Source organism: Gaeumannomyces tritici (assembly GCF_000145635.1).
Source record: "Gaeumannomyces tritici R3-111a-1 unplaced genomic scaffold supercont2.2, whole genome shotgun sequence".
Classification (NCBI taxonomy): domain Eukaryota; kingdom Fungi; phylum Ascomycota; class Sordariomycetes; order Magnaporthales; family Magnaporthaceae; genus Gaeumannomyces; species Gaeumannomyces tritici.
The window spans coordinates 1,830,104-1,845,970 of NW_008804546.1; the positions used below are offsets into that span (position 1 = coordinate 1,830,104).

The window sequence follows — 15,867 nt, forward strand, 5'->3', positions numbered from 1 at the left end:
AGACAAAAGGCAAGGCTCAGCGGCCGGGCTTACATAGTCTGACCTATATGACCTGCACGAGATAAGAAGTTGGGGGCCGCCGCTCCGTACCACCAGCTCGCTTTGTCCAACTGTGGAAAGTGCCGGAACGCGCTCACGACGGGCGAGCGGGGGCGACGTCGATGAGGGACGGCAACGTGGCCAGTGACACGAGCCCGCCGGTCAAAGAGTCGGCAAGGAGACAAAGATTAGAAGAGTCAAGCACCTAGGGGAGTGCCGTGGGATGTGGTAGTGCAAACTGAGGGCCCTTTTCAAGGCATCCAGTTTGTGCTGCCAGCGATGGATAGAGAGGGGTCGTCCGGAGCCGAAGGGAGAGACAGTGACGGCATATGGTGGGAATAAGAGGACAAAGGCATGAGCCGCAAAAGCCAGGCCGAGAGAGCGGGACAGGGTTGATAAAAAACAGCTCAGCACCCGCACGCGCGCTTGAGCACACTATCCACGGTATGACGACAGGCACCTATGTACCTCTCTAGATGGGCAAAGTGATAACCCGATGTGTGATTCCTCGTGCGTCCCCGCTAGCTCGATGCGAATCCCGAGTCACCCTCGTGTTCCCCATTATGACCACGCAAGGCATGCTATGCGACCGGGATAGGCGAGGGACGCATGCTTGTGGAGGGCTGATGGGATAGATCTCTCTCTAATTTGGGTGGTCTCAGCTCGGCGCGCCCTGCGAGTCCACCCACTTACACGACTGTACGGCACCCCGATCCTGCAGAAGCGCACCGAAAAAAAAAGGCGCTCTAGTGTACCCAATAACACTGTTGACACAACGGGGAGCCTGAAAAGAGAAAGAGAGAACAACAACATGGCCCACGCACTGCTGTGACTTGCCTTCTAGGTGCTTTCACGCCAAACACCCTGCAGTCGACGTTCCCCAAACAGGCAGGGATCCGAGAGATATTAGGTCGGTGGCTTCCTCTAGCTTCCAGCCCGACCGGAGACAGCAAAAGACGAAGGATGAAAGACAGCGGATCCGATGAGCACGGCGTCTCCGGGCGTTTCTTGTGCTCCTTGTGTGCTCCCACCTGGTCCCGTGATGGGCGACAAAGCCGATTCATCAAGGTGGGATAAGGAATCCCCGTCTGCTGCCTACAGCCTACCAACAAGGCGGCTCCAATGGGATCGCGTCGCTGTCGCACACGCCTGGAATGGGCCAATCAGAGCCGGCTGCGTCGAGCGGCAACCACATGGCGATGTGGCAAGGTCGCATGTGGCCTGGCCCCATCCAGGAGAAGACGGGAAGGAGGCATTGCGGGCTCGCTTCAAGATTGGTGGTCTAGTAAGCCAGGCTGAAGGCCTGGCCCATGACAGAGATGTAGAGATGTAGGTGGTGAAGGCAAAGGGATTGCAAAGGCTGGCTAAGAGTGAGGGTTGGGGGTAATGGTGGGGCTCGATCGAGAACGTGGGGCACGACTGACGCATCGCGGGCCAATCATGGCGCCCTCGTGCGTTATTCCTTCGATACGGCCTCCCAGATCACTTTGGAGGCTCCAACTACCATCCACGAACGGATGCCAATAGCATCAACACACTGCCCGAGTGCCTTTCTATTCCACTAGTCAGCCATCCGAGTCACGGCCGCCACCATGTGTCTCTCTCACACTGTCGCCGGCCCTCTCCTGCTCACCCCGCTCGCCGGCGCGTGCCCGGGCAGCAGGATCCAGATGTCTTGCCTCGCTCATTTGCTTTCTCTGTGGAGACAGGTATCCGCAGAGGGCTGCATGGCTGGGAGTAACTTTTAAGCATCACCCTAACCGCCCCATAACCGGTATGGCGGCCAAGGAGGAGAGACCCTTCTGGCGTGGCTCTGGACCCTGGAACCAGTGACCCGAGAGATTCCGTGTTTATTTTGGGCTAGACTTAGCATACAGGTGGGAAGAGCTTCCCTGTGCGGTGAGGCACGTGTCTATGGAGATATGAACTCGTTGACTGTAAATTCGCGGTGAGCCCCTCCCTAGATCCCGTCCAAACGTCCAAGCCCGAGATAACCGTGCTCAACAGTCAAACGCATCAGAGTGGCTTTTGGTACTGGCCTTACGAACATCGCCATGGATATCTCCCAATTTCCCGAAAGTTTGCGTGACAAACGCATCCTTCTCTGTACAGAGAGCTTCGGCCCCGTGAACGGCGTGTCGCGGACGACGCTGATGCTAGTCAACCACCTCAGGGAGAACGGCGTCGACGTGAGGGTGGTGGCGCCATATAACCACACAAAACACAACACGTTTGTCCCAGCTGTGCGGTCACAACAACGAATATCGCCCTCCGATGCGACACTTTCACACCGTAGCCCTCTGCTTCCCCTGGACCAGCGAAACACCGAATTCAGGGTCAAAGGCTACCCCCTGCCCTACAACCCCGAGCTCTCTGTGGCCTACCCCGTGCGGCTCTCGACGGTGTACGCGCAGACGTGCGCCGACGGCAGGCCGCCTGACCTCGTCTACCTGGCGTCGCCGGCAAGCCTGGGCTTCCAGGTGATGCTGCAGATGCGGCAGCAGCGGGCCGGCAGGCAGGTGCCCATCGTCGCCAACTTCCAGACAGCGCTTGGAGAATACTGCGCCATCCTGCTACCGGGCCCGCTCGGCCGGCAGGCCGCGGCCGTGTTCGCGGCCGTCGAGGGGTTCCTGTACCGCCACGCCTCGGTCAGGGCCGTCTTCTACCCGTCGTCGTACGTGCGCCACTATCTCGAAGGCCGCGCCGCCGTGGGCTCGCCGGGGAAGCTGCACCTACTCCGGCGCGGCGTGGACACGGAGCTATTCAACCCCGCAAAGCACAGCGACGCCCTGCGCCGGCGGCTAGCGCCCGGCGGCGAGGCCATCGTGCTGTGCGTCACGCGCATCGCGGGTGAGAAGGGCCTGGACTTTTTGGCCGCGGTCGCCGCGGAGCTCGACGCGCGGGGGCGCGACGGCGGCGGTGGCGGGGTGCCGTTCGTGCTGCACGTCGTGGGCGGGAACCGCAGCCGCGACGTGCTCGAGGGCGTCCGCGCGTCGTTCCCGGCGCGGCTGCTCGACAAGGGCCGGGTCGTGTTCGCGGGGTTCCAGGCGGGCGAGGAGCTGGCGCGCAGCTACGCGACGGCCGACGTGTTCGCGCACTGCTCCGTGACCGAGACGTTCGGGCTCGTGGTGCTCGAGTCCATGGCCAGCGGCGTGCCCGTCGTCGCGAGGGACGCGGGCGGGCCCAGCGACGTGGTCCGCCACGGCGAGACCGGGTTCCTGGTGCCGCCGCCCGACGTGCGGGGGTTCGCCGACAAAATCGTCCTGCTCGCGCGGGACGCGGACCGCAGGCGCCGCTTCGGAGAGGCGGCGAGGCGGCAGGCGTGTGACGCGACCTGGGACAGGATCAACAACGCCGTCGCGTGGAAGATGGCCGAGGTGATCGAGGAGAAGCGGGCGGAGCAGCTCGCGGCGGCGGCGGGCTGTTCCGGGGTCGGCCGCTTCGTACGGCCGTGGATCGACTATCTGGGCGACAAGGCCCGGTATCCCCGCCTGGCCGTTGCCATGGGCTTCATATTTGCTATATGGGCGGCAGTCGGGTTTTACCTCGCCTTCATAATAGTGACATTGTGGGCCAGGTCACAACTTAGACTGTAAGACTAAGCACCGGTGTGGTTCGAGACAGCCACGTGCGTCTCGGCGATGATGATGGATTTTTAGACCGAGGGCCTTGATTCATACATGCATATTATCTACCTCCATTGATGAAAGCAGTGCCTTCAGTGCCGGCGATGATAATAGTGTCTGACGCCTGTTGAGCGGTGGTTGTCGATGAACAGAAACAAAACAGCACATCCTAGCCTGACGTGGGATCGGGATAGCGAGCGTTGTCGCCATGTCGTCACCTCGCGCCACTAGGCCAGCGGCTACCCAAGGGTAACCCCAGTGCAAGGAAGACTGGCGGCAATCGCATAGGCTCTTTATTTTTGCATGTTAGAATGTCGCTCGGTTGGTGGTCTGCAGCACGGACTCTAATGCCGGCCATCCCATTAGGTAAAAACGAAGAAGAACAAAAAGCCCTCTCGAAGAAGAGGAGAGGGAAGGCTACTGTGAATGGTGGCAATTTGAACCAGCCTATGGCATTACGAGACCTGTTGGGTTCTTCATGGCATTTATTGTCCTCGCGATGGCCAACATTCATTGGTCCAGGAATCTCGCCCGGACGGTGTCAAACAATTACGGCAAAAAGGCCCCTTGCGCTTGGGCTGGTTTGCTAGTGCCGAAGCTTGCAACGGCGCCAACCGTGGTGACTGAGAGGCCGTCGAGGACCGCCAAAGGTTGCGTGGAAGGCCCGAAAGCCAATCGAAGCGGCTGGGCGAGGGATAGATGGGCGTCACGTGGCGCTACCACACCATTGCCCCTGACGCACTCGCCCTTGGCCTTCTTTTTCTGGGGCGAGATGGTTTCAAAAACGCCAAGCGAGTATGGGCGACTAAAATTTGCCCGACCGCCTTCTTCTTCTTGCCCTTCGTCTGTCTTGCTTGATTTCATGTGACAACCGATGAAGAACATGTGTTGGGAGCCCTCAAAGAACGGGCTGCATATAATGGCGGCCATTCCCGCTCATCAGGATCCAGCCCGCTGTGCAGTTTCCGTTGCATCCACCGGGCGCGGTGGTGGCTTGGGCCGCCCGAGATCGATTGTGACGGAGGCGGTGATGGGTGATTAGGTGGTCGGTTTGCAGGGCCACCCTGGATCTGCCATGTGCATGTGCCTGCATAAAGACTCCCCCCTTCTGCGTCTCCAGTAGGCCAGCGAAAAGAAAAGCCCCTGGCGTCGCCCAATTCGGCGAAACCTCAGACTGCCTTCAGACTTGGTCTGTTACATGATCAGCTGATCCGACGGCTCCCTGCTTGACTTTAGCGGGTGCTGGCGCGCTGGGTCCGGATTGAGGTCGCCCACATGGTCGGATTTGTGTAGTGACGGCTTCGTGCGTGGACTTGTGGTGGTTTCTGGACGGACGGTGATGATGATGATGATGATGATGATACCAGCTGGTTGTGTGCTGTGTTGGCTCTCTGACGATAGTGCTGCCATTCCCGAGTCCGTCCCATCGAGATGGTGGCAACTGGCCCATCCCTGCCATTCTCTCAGGAGGTCCTGACCGTGCGACGCTCTCGTATCGCCGCCTCTCCACGGATTCTGCAGAGCCTCCACCCCAAAGCGGGCAGCCCAGACGTCGACCAGCCCCTGCCCCTGGGCTAAAAAGGGCTGCGCCTATCCAATCAGCAGTGCCCCTGGTCTCGTGCAGCTGCCGCTCGACTGTCGGCCCTGCACGCTCCCACCCTTCCGCCCATCAGGTCATCTCTAGAAGGCCTGCGACAACAGTCAGGTAATCCCGTGCGCCCATCGGCCAGCACAGCATCTCCCCCTCCTCTTCCTCCAACCCACCCGCCGCAGCTCCAGCACGACCGGGTTGCTTGTCTATCACAAGCGGCTTCTGGTGGGCTGTTTCTCCATCCGTTCCACTCTGTTTTATCCCATTTGCTGTCGCCTGTCTGGCCGCAATTTTCCCATCTCGCTTCCGCTTTCAAGCCACTCCTTTTTCATAACATCCCTAATTCCTCCGCGACAACGCGGGCTCGCAGGTGGCGCCTTATCACACACACCCTCTGCTCCTCCCCAACAGACCACGGGCAGGTCCCATTTTCCACTTCTCGACCATCGACGGACCGGCTTTCCAGATCGTGTAACAACATTTTGCTCTCGACGCTCCTTTTTTTCTTTTCGTTTTTTTCTTCTGCTTTTCTATTTTCTCTTCAGTCCTCGCGAGGGCAGACGACGCCGTCTTCGTTTCAGCGAAATTGACGCCCGTCCCAACCCGCCCTCGATCTCTTACCTGCCCAGCCGTCGACCGGCCGTAATACATCCCGACGCGACGACACTATGTTTTGGCATACAGTCCTCCCGGCGGGTCTCCTCTTCGCCCAGGCCTACGCCGCGTTCGAGGCGATGGAGGTGGACGACCTGATGGGGACCAACTTGGGGGTGCTGGAGAAGAGGCAGGAGCTTTTCCCCGGCCATGACGGCGACGTTACCGCGACCATCATCACCAAGAGGCAATCGCAGGGCGTCACCCTGAACGGCGACGGCACCATCAACATGACGGCGTGGGACGAGACAGTCAACAAGGCCTGCAGGGAGGCCCTCAGCAAGCTGCCCGAGTCGACGAACCCGTCGGGCACCTGCGTCTGCTACAATTTGCCCGCCCTCAACAACGTCACGGGCACCTTCGAGGCCGACCTGAGGCTATACCAGCTGACGGCCCCGAGCGGGGAGTTCGCCGGGATCCCGCAGCAGAACATCCAGGTCGGCCTGCAGTACAACGGCGCCTCCGTGTCCCCCATCTCCCCGGCCGCCGCCGCCAGCATGAGGATCTCGGCCAGGCAAGACCCGGGCCCGAACGGGAACAACCTGCGGGTCCTCCAGTCGTACATGTTTATCGGCCAGATCGACAAGGAAAGGATGACGCCCGGAATAAACATGTAAGGATCTTGTCTTCACCATCCACCCAGCGACATATGGCGCTCGTGTGGTGCTAACAACGAGACCAAACAGGGCCACGCTCGAGGCGCTCGTCATGCCGACAGTCACCCTTTCGGCCGTCAACCCGACGGGCCAGACCGTGACCACCAACGTATCGTCCAACGAGGCAGCCTTCGTTGCCGGCGTCTTCTCCGACTCGATCGTCATGTCCGAGTTCTCGGTGGCCAACATGGCCGTCGAGGAGTCGCTCCGGCAGCTGGCCAACAGCACGGTCCCCTTCGTACTCCCCGGCGTCCAACTGATGATCTTCCCCTTCGGTCTCATCATCTGCAGCATCTGGCTCGTCGGCTTCGTCGGCGCCGTCGGCTACGGCACCCTCGCGCGCATGGGATTCCGCGATCAGTACAGGCGACGCATCGCGCTCCAGGGCAAGGGCACCATGGCCAGGATATAGAAGAGAGCGGACGATGAAGAGGGGGAAGGATATTGAGACAAGACTGGAGGGAGAGGGAAGAAAAAAGAAACCCCGAAAAAAACCAGAATAAAATATCAACGACGTCACAAGCATCGCATCCCGCAGATTCTCCACGGCTTTGGCCAGCGATGGTCAAATTACATCCTCCGGACACGGCGATCGACCGAACACGGACGCGCCGAGTGTACGAGTCGCCGCCCTCGCTTCCGGGAGGTTACGTCTATTAACACCTGTGTTATGGTGAGAGGTGTACTATTCGTTTTCTAGCGGTTCCTATACTATGCGCGTGGAGAAGCGTGCTGTCACGGCGTTACATGTACCAGATGATGATTTCTTGCATTTTGCTCTTTTGTTCATTACGTTCCCCCTCATTCGGGCCTGCTATCTCGGTGGCATGTCGGCATCAGCAGTAGCGTTTCATGAGGCCCTATCTAGAGTGACCGAGGTTGTCGAGATCCACCTATGTTCCAGCAGGCAATGAAAAGGATCTCACTCACGATGTACATATAAGTTTTTTCATCTAGCTCGTTCCGCTTCACGCGTCACCTTTCTCCCCTTTGGCCCCGGAGTTCCGAGTCGTGGGCGAACAGCCGGTCAAGCTTTCGGTGTGCATGTCGCGGCCTCCTGGTCAACAGGCCCTTTTGCCAGTCTCGGATATATATTACCATCACATCCACAGCGCTATAACATTTGTCAACGGCCGCGCTTCCTCGAGGCGCGTCTAGGTGAGTTTGCGTCTTGCAGTGAGGTATATGTGCGTCACTACCATTCCAGCGGCCCGAACTCTTATTCTTACTCGCCCAGAGCCTCGGCGGAGGGAGTAAAGAGGCCGAATCCTCTGCAAACATGATGATGTCTGGGGTTGAGTGTAGCTAAGATTGGTCTTGATATGGTGGTGTCCGTTCGGGACATGTTCGACGCCTGAGGCGCGAGGACATCCTTGTCCAAATTACATCACAGTAACAGGCGACCAGGGTCCAAGCATCCAACCTACTGAAACGAATCCAGCGCGCGCCTTTTGCCCCAAACCCACCCGCCGATCCTCAGTGTCGAGTGCCGGCCCGGAAAGTGGCCCACCCACCGCATGATTCCATCTCCCTTCTCTTGCAGGGGAGACCCCAATGCTATGCTCCCACGATAGCGTGCGTCTATTTTCTCCCACACGCCATTGCAGGCCCCGCCGAGCCGCACGACAGGACCGAGGAACCCTCGAAACCCAAACGTCCGCCCCGCCGCGGGACTTGTTCGTTCGACCCGCAAACATCATCCACACCTTCGTCTGCTCGCCTCGCGTGCCGTAAGCGTGACGTTAACCTCGTGGGAAGCTCCTACCGAGCCCTTGCCTAGGCCCAGTTGTTGTCTATCTACATCATGCTGATATCTCTCTGTACGGTATATCAGAGGTCTCCTTTGCCGGCCATTGGCAGAGTAATCTGGTTGCCTCGTTCATGCGGCGATGCCGTTCGCTGGAAATTCGTCAGTCGGCCCTTTCCAGTGAAAGGGCGCCCATGCGACCGGCTCTCCCTCGGAATCGCGCTTTTGCCTCTCGATCATCCATTGTCGAGTCTCTCTCTCCATCACGCCGTCGGGTCGCGCGCTATGTAGACACAGTACCCCGGTCGAGGCGTCTGGATGTGGAGGCTCCCCCCCTGCTCCGTGACATCGACATGGGCGCCGAGGAGGGATGCCAACCCCTTGGAAAGCATGATGAGCTTCAGCAGTCTCCGGCCCGGAGCAAGGGTATGGCAGAGCTGATGGTGATGCTGCAAGTCGGTTCCCTGACGCCTGCGGTCTGTCACAGCACGTCTCTGTTTCTTTCTTTTGTCACCTTCTTCCCTTTCTCTTCCCTCCCATGCTGGCCATCGGTCTTTGTGGTCTGCGAGCAACACTCTCATCTAGCTTGCTCTCAGCCATTTTATGAGGACCTCGGGAAAGTCTTCAGTCGCTAGGTCACAGACAGAAAAGCGACAGGGCACGGGCAGGATACCGCCTTGCCTCAATTGACTTTTTAATCATCTTCCTTTCTCATTCACAGGCTCAGTGAGCCCCCCATCACCGCCATCATGCCGGACGTAGCCGCGCTGGTCTCGCAGATGAGCGAGACCCTGGCCCAGATACACGAGACCATCGCCGGGCTGGACACTGCGACGCACGACTCCAAGCTCGACGCTCTGGAGCAAGAGTGCGACTCGGCGATTCAGGCGCTCCAGGAGAGCTTCGAGCTGGAGTCGGCGGACCTGGACAGGAAGCGCAAGAGCGCCCGAGAGGAGATCGCCGAGCAGAGGCGCAAAGAAGACGAGGAGAGGGAGGCCAGGAGGCGGAGGGAGGACGAGGAGCTCGCCCAGAGCGAACAGACCGAGGATGAGCAGCGCCAGGTCAAGCTGGACGAGCAGACCGAGGGGATCGAGGAGCAGACCGACGCCAAGATGGAGGAGGCGGAGGAGGAGGAGCGCAAGAGGCTCGAGGAGGGCGAACGTCGCCTCGTGGACCTCGAAGAGAGACGAAAGGTCCGTATCTGTCTTCCCGGCCGGCTCGAGGCTTTGGTCTTCCCCAGTTCTGACATTTTGCTTCGTGCTTGGCTCCCTAGGAAATCAATCGGTTAATCGAAGAGCAGATGAGGGTGCCCCTGCCCCCGCTGCCGGCCAGGAGGCGCGCTAGGACGTCTGTGTCGCGGGGGGCCGTCGCGGCCGCATCCCGCTCTGCCCCCAGCGAGGCCAAGGGCAAGCCAGAGGCCCCCGCCGCCGAGGAAAAGCCAGCTCCTGCACTAGTGGACAAGTCTGTCCCTGTTGTTGACGAGAAGCCAGCGCCTGCCGCCGATGAGAAACCGTCTGCTGTCCCCGATGAGAAGCCGACCGCCGTCGCTGACGAAAAGCCAGCTGCTGCCACGGTTGGCAAGTCCATCTCTGCAGCCGACGAGAAGTCCGTTGCTGCCGCTGACGAGAAAGCGACTCCTGAGCCTACGGACAAGTCCATTCCTGTTGCTGATGAGAAACCGACACCTGCTGCTGATGGGAAGTCCACTGCTATCGCCGACGAAAAACTAGTCGTTGCCCCCACTGATAAGTCTACCCCTGCCGCTGATGGGAAGCCGGTCGTTGTCGCCGACGAGAAATTGGCCCCTGCCACGGAAGAGAGTCCAGTTGTTGCCGACGAGAATTCGACTCCTGCCCCAGTGGACAAGCCCATCCCTGTTGTCGACGAGAAACCGACTCCCGCCATTGAAGAGAAGCTGCCTCCCGTTGCCAACCAAATTCCAACCCCCGTGACGGGAGAGAAGGGCGAAGAAAAGGCGGCTCTCATCGAAAACCAACCGATTCCTGCCCCAGCCCTTGCCGCCGAAGAGAAGCCAGCCCCTGTACCAGAGGAGAAGCAAGAGACGTCTGGCAGCAAAGACATCAAGGCTCATGACACCGACGCCACTGAGGAAGCCCCGATCGATGCCCCTGTTTCCGCTGCCAAAGCCGATGAGCACTCTGTCCCACCCAGCGTACTAGAGCCGCTTCCCGAAGACAAGGCGGCTGCCGACAAATCGGACGCACCCATGGAGGCCCACGTGGTCGAGGCACCAAAGGAGGACATGACGGCGAAGAGCGAAACCACGCCTGCTGACGAGCACATATCGGAAGACAAAGTCGACATTGCACCCAAAGCGACCCCTGCGGTAGATACGAGTGAGGAGGTGGCTGATGAAGCCCCACAAGCAACCAAAGTCATCACGAAGCAGAACGCCGAAACACCTCGGCCTGTAGTCGAGAGGCAGGGCGGTGGGGATCTGGCGATTGCCAGCGTCAAAAAGGATGACAATGAGTCTGAAGAGCCCAATGCAGCACCGCTGGCAAATGGCGCGGTAGCTCCTGAGACACTAGTTGTTCAAGCTCGGGGGATTCCCTCAGACATGACGGCCAAGGCTTCAACAGAAACAGAGATCTTGGAAGAGGCCCCTGCACCGAGCTCGCCGTTGGGAAGCCTCGATCTCAAAGTAAAGTCTCTGGCGTCGGACAAGTCGCCGGCTGATAGCCAAGCTGAGCCTCCAGTCCGCAAAGAGGCAGATGCGATAGCCGAACAGGCTAGCGTGACTCAGACCAGCAAGCCTCTGGCCTCCCCTAACGCCCAAATTGAGGTCCCTGTCCCCGCCGCTGTTGACGATGGCAGCGTGCACGCTGAGGAGGCTGAGATGCCGACGGTTCAGAAGCCTGAGCAAGACCTGCCCAGCGAGATCAAGCCTGTCTCTAAGTACATGGTCGAGGCCATCAGGGAGACAGACAGCAAGGCAGTTGCACCAACGACACCACCCCTGCAAGAGGCGATGCAGCCCGGCTCCGTAGAGCCAGAGCATGATGATCATCTCGAGCACCAGATCGAGTTGCAGCGAGAAGTCACTCGGCCTGAAGAGCCCCTGGTACTCCAGGAATCTGCGGTGAAGGCCCAAGAAGCCGAGCCGAAGGTCGAGGCACGCTCCGCCGATATCCCGTCCGTCCATGCACTGGACAGAGAAGAAAGCGTCTTGCCCGATGGGACACAAGGCCTCGACTCTGTTCTCGAGTCTGATTCCGAATACGAGAAGATTGGTGCCACGGCCCATGATGCCGCTGGCTCTGTCGTAGCAGCAGCTTCGGGGATTGCCGAGACGAAGCAACTCGACCAACCCGCGCCCGCCGAGAGGCTTGCGGGAGATGTGCTGCCACAACAACCCGAGCATGACAACCTGTCTGAACCTAAACTCTCTACGACTGAAGCTGCCATTGACAGCGAGAACCACGATGAGGACAGCAGCGAACCCGAGTTGCTTTCCGATAGCGGAGAGTTTGATCTGCATCACCCTGGATTCTCACCTCGGGAACTCTCAGGTGACCCTCATAATCTCGCAGAGACACCGAACAGGCAGATCGCTCCCCAGATTACGGGCGCCGATGACAAGACGCTATCCACCGAGCCGGCTGACCGAGAGGCTGTTGCTGTCATCCACAAAGCGGAGGAGCTCGAGGGAGACAAGCTCTCGAAGCCGGCTGTGGAGGCTGTCACGGATAGCATGTCCGGGACGGCTGCCGCGCACGAGAGGCCAACGGAGCTTGACCATGGCGACATGGAGGAGGCCGCCCAGCCCGAGGAGCGATCGGAGGCTCCCGAAAAGGAGTCCAACGCCCAGGCAGAGCATGCGCCTGTGTCTGACGCCCCCCTCGCTCTCGGCAACTCAGACCAGGACAACGAAAATGCGGTTCGTCAAGAGATCTCGCATGAAAGCAGCGCCAAGCTTGATGTTGGCATTCAAGAAGTGGCGGATGTGGCACATGCTACGGAAGCGCCAAAGCCAGACCATGGAGACGACCACACCATCCAAGTCGGCGATGAGGAGTCTGCTCCACTGGAAACTGCACCTGTTGCACCTGCCTCGGCGCCATCTGTCGACCTAGATGTTGAGCCGAGTGCGGCACCTGATGCTGCCAAGGTTGCGGATGTTGCTGAAACCAAGGCCCCCGTCAAGGCCGAGGAGCCCAACAAGGCCCAGGAAGCCGTCGAGGGCAAGGACATGATCAAGTCCGAGGAGATTACCAAGGCTGAGGAGCACGTCAAAGCTGAGGACACTATCAAGGCCGAGGAGCCCGTCAATGTTGAAGAGCCCATCAAGGTTGAGGGTTCTACCAAGGCGGGAGAAGCTACCGAGACCGACGCCGCGGCTAAGATCGGAGATGCCCTTGACGTCAAGGCTGCCGAGCCCAATGATGCGGCGGCCGCCACGCATGACGAGGCGTCAAAAGTCCAGGACGTCCCCCAGGAAACAGATGGTCAACTGCCATTCGCTGCCAACAAAATGGGCATGGATATCGCAGAGTCGAGCCAGGTTGCCGACGGTCACTTGGACAATAACACCTTGACCCAAAACGAGCTTTCTCACGAGTCTAATATCGTCATCGCGGACAATGCCCATCCCATGACGCCCCTAGAGACCTCGCGGTCAGCCGCCAAAGCGCATTCGCTGCAAATCGATGATGGTCTTGGACATGGAGGCCATGGACCTGCCGACCTCGTCGTGTCCGACATGCAGTCTCAACTGCAGCAGATACAAGATGCTGAGAGTCAAGTCTTGGTAGCGGGAAATCCCACCGTGTCCGCCCCTGTCATTGACTACGACGACAGTCATTCGGAAGTGTCCGGCACTGGGTCTGCCTTTGATCTTGACCATAAGCTTCCCGCAGTTCCGCTAGCCTCCCATACAGGAGAGCCGGTTTCCCCGCTGGATGCTTCAGAGTTCAGCTCTTTGGCGCATAACACTGATCTGCCACATGAAGATCTGCCTGTGAGCGACACGGACGATGAGGCTCCGCAGCACGCACCGTCGCTGCATGCCACCCTCGATGCTCATTCCATCATTGGGGGAAACAAGCTAGATGCTGCCAAACCAAGCCTCGGGGCGGCTTCTAGAGCAACCCCAGCAATCGAGGCACCTGTCAGCCAACAAGAAGCGGCGGAAGGACAAGCGTCCCACACCATCCCGGCTTCGACTTCGTTTGATCAGTACGAGTCCGCACACGAAGCGCAGCAAGACCACGATGACAGTGACTGGGACTCTGAAGAAGACCATCACGGGGCCGCGAGCTTGGCTCCGCTAAACAAATCCACTGCGGCTGACGTGAGACAGAAATCTGTTGTTGTGCCTCATCTTGGGCTGGGAGTCGATACCGTAGTGTTGTCCGATGCTACAAACCCACAACTCTACGCAACACCTCTTCAACAGGAGGGCGATCTTCACGCCCATGCGCAGTACCCGCAAGCTTCCGCCATTGAGGAGAAGACGGCTACTGTCTACGGGACTGACGACTTGTTCGAGGACGACTCTGAAGTCAGTGATCAGAGTTCCCGCGGCGCAAAGGCTCAAGAATTGGAGCACCAGGCTGCCGCTGCGAGCTCGGGGCAGGAACACGTCGGTCATCACGACAACTCGACTGCTTTGGAAAGCGGCGATGCCCACGAGCCAGCGTCGCCGGCGAGAGTCCATGTTGAGATGGCACCCGAAGCGAAGCTACAAGAAACCGAGGAGATGGCGCCGGCGGACTCGCGACCCGAATTGACGGTTATGACAGAGCAGAGGCCTGTGTCTCAAGAGTTCATGCGGAACATCGAAGAGGACCTCAGAACGCCGCGGGCCCTGCCTGACGCGACCTCTGAACAGCCCGGTGCCGCCCCCATGTCAACTCCTCACCTTGCCCCGGCTGCGGCCATGGGTCACAGCGAAGATATCAGCCCGCTGCTGCTTCGCAACCAGTCCCCGGTTGTGCCGTTCAAGGGCCTCGCGGCCAGCCGGCACGCGCCGAGGCCCGACTCTCTGCAATTCACACCCATGAAGTTCCCAGCGGAGGCTGTGACAGAGCAAGAGTCGCCATCCTGGGAAAAATCACAGGAACACAGTGACTTGGAAGCGGAAGAGCGTTATGGACAGCAGTCGCAGGGCTGGGAGCAGAACTCGCCGGAGCAATACCCACCAGCCACGCCCCGAGCCCAGATGCAGGAGCCACACGCGGCACAGCAGGACAGTCCCGACGCCGTCCGTGGCCGCTTGTCCCTGGCCTCGGAGCTCGAGCAGGCGTCAGGCAACACATCGTACGGAAGCTCGTACGGGCACGAAGACGACGAGATGGAGCCGGAAATGTTCGCCCCGCGGGACGTCACCAACATGTCGTGGCACGCGCGGACGGACTCGGTCCCGGCCTCGCTGCACAGCCGCACGACCCTGTCGTCGGCGCCGTCGTCCCCCATCCACGCCGCGCTGCAGCAGGACAACCACGAGCCCGTGATCCGCGACAGCTGGGCAACCGTGCCCCAGAACCAGCACGAGTCCCTCGCGGGGTTGGGAGGCGACTACAGCAACCGGCCGCGCGGCTACACGCAAAGCATAGACTACGGCCGCGCCCGCGGCGTCTCCGAGGTCTCCCAGTACGATCCGTTCCGATACGACGCGGGCGGGCCGGGCGAGCCGAAGTCGGGCGGGATGGTTCAGAATATCGCCCCAAACGACGCAAGCAGTTGGCAGCCGCAAGAGCCGGCGCCCCAGCAGACGCGGGAGAGTCCACCTCAGACCCTGGCGAGCAAGCGAGAGTCGATGGCCGCCACCGCGTCCCCCGGCAGCCTGTTCCAGAGGATGCGCAACGTGTTTGAGAAGCCGCAGGACGGCGGCAATGCCGAGGCGGACGTCAAAGGGGTGGGGAGCCCCGCACGCTCCCGGCCCGTCAGCGGCGTCTTCTACCCCGTGAAGCCGACCACCCCGCGCAGCAACCGGAACAGCATGGTGTACGACGGCACCGCCCAGGCCAGCACCCAGGGCGCCCTCGGCGGGTCCAAGTACGACAACCAGACGCCGGGCGGCGCGCAAAAGGGCTGGCGCCAGGAGGACGAAGGCGAGCACGAGGGCGTCGACGAGAAGAGCTCGCTACTGAGCGGCTCCGGCGTGAGCAGGGTCGGCGCGCACTGATTACGCTCGGAGGAACCGCAAGATGAGACGGCCTCACCCCCTCCTGCCCCTGCCCCCGCCCCGACCACCCCGCCGCGCCAGCAGCAACCGCAGCCGCCTAGAACTCCATCCCCACAGCGGCAGCAGCAACCCCCGTTCGTGCCGGGCAAGAGCCCCGGGCGCAGCCCCTCGGACGACTACGTGGCGCCGCCAGAGCCGGCGCACGTCACCAAAGTTACAATAGTCAGCGTCGTGAGGGAAGAGGTGGTGCTCGAGGCCACCCCCTCGGCAGCCTCGGGCGAGTCGCCACCGCTGCCGCCCCGGCGCACGCACCGGCACCAGCAGCAGCAGCTGGCCCGCATGCCGGACTACAGGGATTCTCTGCGCCGCCGCTCCAACGCGGGGTCGCCGTCGCCCGACGACGG

At 60.4% G+C, this 15,867-nt stretch overlaps 4 protein-coding genes across 4 annotated transcripts; 3 read left to right on the top strand and 1 right to left on the bottom strand.

Annotated features, from left to right (window-relative positions):
- The first annotated feature begins 1,713 nt into the window (after window positions 1-1,713).
- GGTG_03135 (hypothetical protein) lies at window positions 1,714-3,739 on the top strand. Its single transcript, XM_009220913.1, has 2 exons — window positions 1,714-1,987; window positions 2,060-3,739. Exons 1-2 carry the CDS (start codon window positions 1,962-1,964, stop codon window positions 3,633-3,635), a joined length of 1,602 nt encoding a protein of 533 aa, XP_009219177.1. The 5' UTR covers window positions 1,714-1,961; the 3' UTR covers window positions 3,636-3,739.
- A 200-nt stretch (window positions 3,740-3,939) lies between these two features.
- GGTG_03136 (hypothetical protein) lies at window positions 3,940-5,703 on the bottom strand (the record flags this gene model as incomplete). The annotated part of the gene is made up of 3 exons (XM_009220914.1): window positions 3,940-4,575; window positions 4,864-5,239; window positions 5,646-5,703. The coding sequence occupies 3 exons, from the start codon at window positions 5,701-5,703 to the stop codon at window positions 4,215-4,217; spliced, it is 795 nt and encodes a 264-aa protein (XP_009219178.1). The 3' UTR covers window positions 3,940-4,214.
- Window positions 5,333-7,702, top strand: GGTG_03137 (hypothetical protein). Its single transcript, XM_009220915.1, has 2 exons — window positions 5,333-6,523; window positions 6,597-7,702. The coding sequence occupies exons 1-2, from the start codon at window positions 5,925-5,927 to the stop codon at window positions 6,976-6,978; spliced, it is 981 nt and encodes a 326-aa protein (XP_009219179.1). The 5' UTR covers window positions 5,333-5,924; the 3' UTR covers window positions 6,979-7,702.
- A 1,337-nt stretch (window positions 7,703-9,039) lies between these two features.
- On the top strand, window positions 9,040-15,485 carry GGTG_03138 (hypothetical protein). The gene is made up of 2 exons (XM_009220916.1): window positions 9,040-9,506; window positions 9,587-15,485. Exons 1-2 carry the CDS (start codon window positions 9,063-9,065, stop codon window positions 15,461-15,463), a joined length of 6,321 nt encoding a protein of 2,106 aa, XP_009219180.1. The 5' UTR covers window positions 9,040-9,062; the 3' UTR covers window positions 15,464-15,485.
- The last annotated feature ends 382 nt before the right edge of the window (window positions 15,486-15,867 follow it).

What these genes read in the sequence shown, in the direction of transcription:
- GGTG_03135 (XM_009220913.1), top strand. Translation starts at nt 1,962, where the DNA reads ATGAACTCGTTGACTGTAAATTCGCG. An exon ending in TCGTTGACTGTAAATTCGCG is followed by an intron (nt 1,988 to 2,059) that starts GTGAGCCCCTCC and finishes CAAACGCATCAG; the next exon opens with AGTGGCTTTTGGTACTGGCC.
- GGTG_03138 (XM_009220916.1), top strand. Translation starts at nt 9,063, where the DNA reads ATGCCGGACGTAGCCGCGCTGGTCTCGCAGATGAGCGAGACCCTGGCC. An exon ending in ACCTCGAAGAGAGACGAAAG is followed by an intron (nt 9,507 to 9,586) that starts GTCCGTATCTGT and finishes TTGGCTCCCTAG; the next exon opens with GAAATCAATCGGTTAATCGA.
- GGTG_03137 (XM_009220915.1), top strand. Translation starts at nt 5,925, where the DNA reads ATGTTTTGGCATACAGTCCTCCCGGCGGGTCTCCTCTTCGCCCAGGCC. An exon ending in ATGACGCCCGGAATAAACAT is followed by an intron (nt 6,524 to 6,596) that starts GTAAGGATCTTG and finishes GAGACCAAACAG; the next exon opens with GGCCACGCTCGAGGCGCTCG.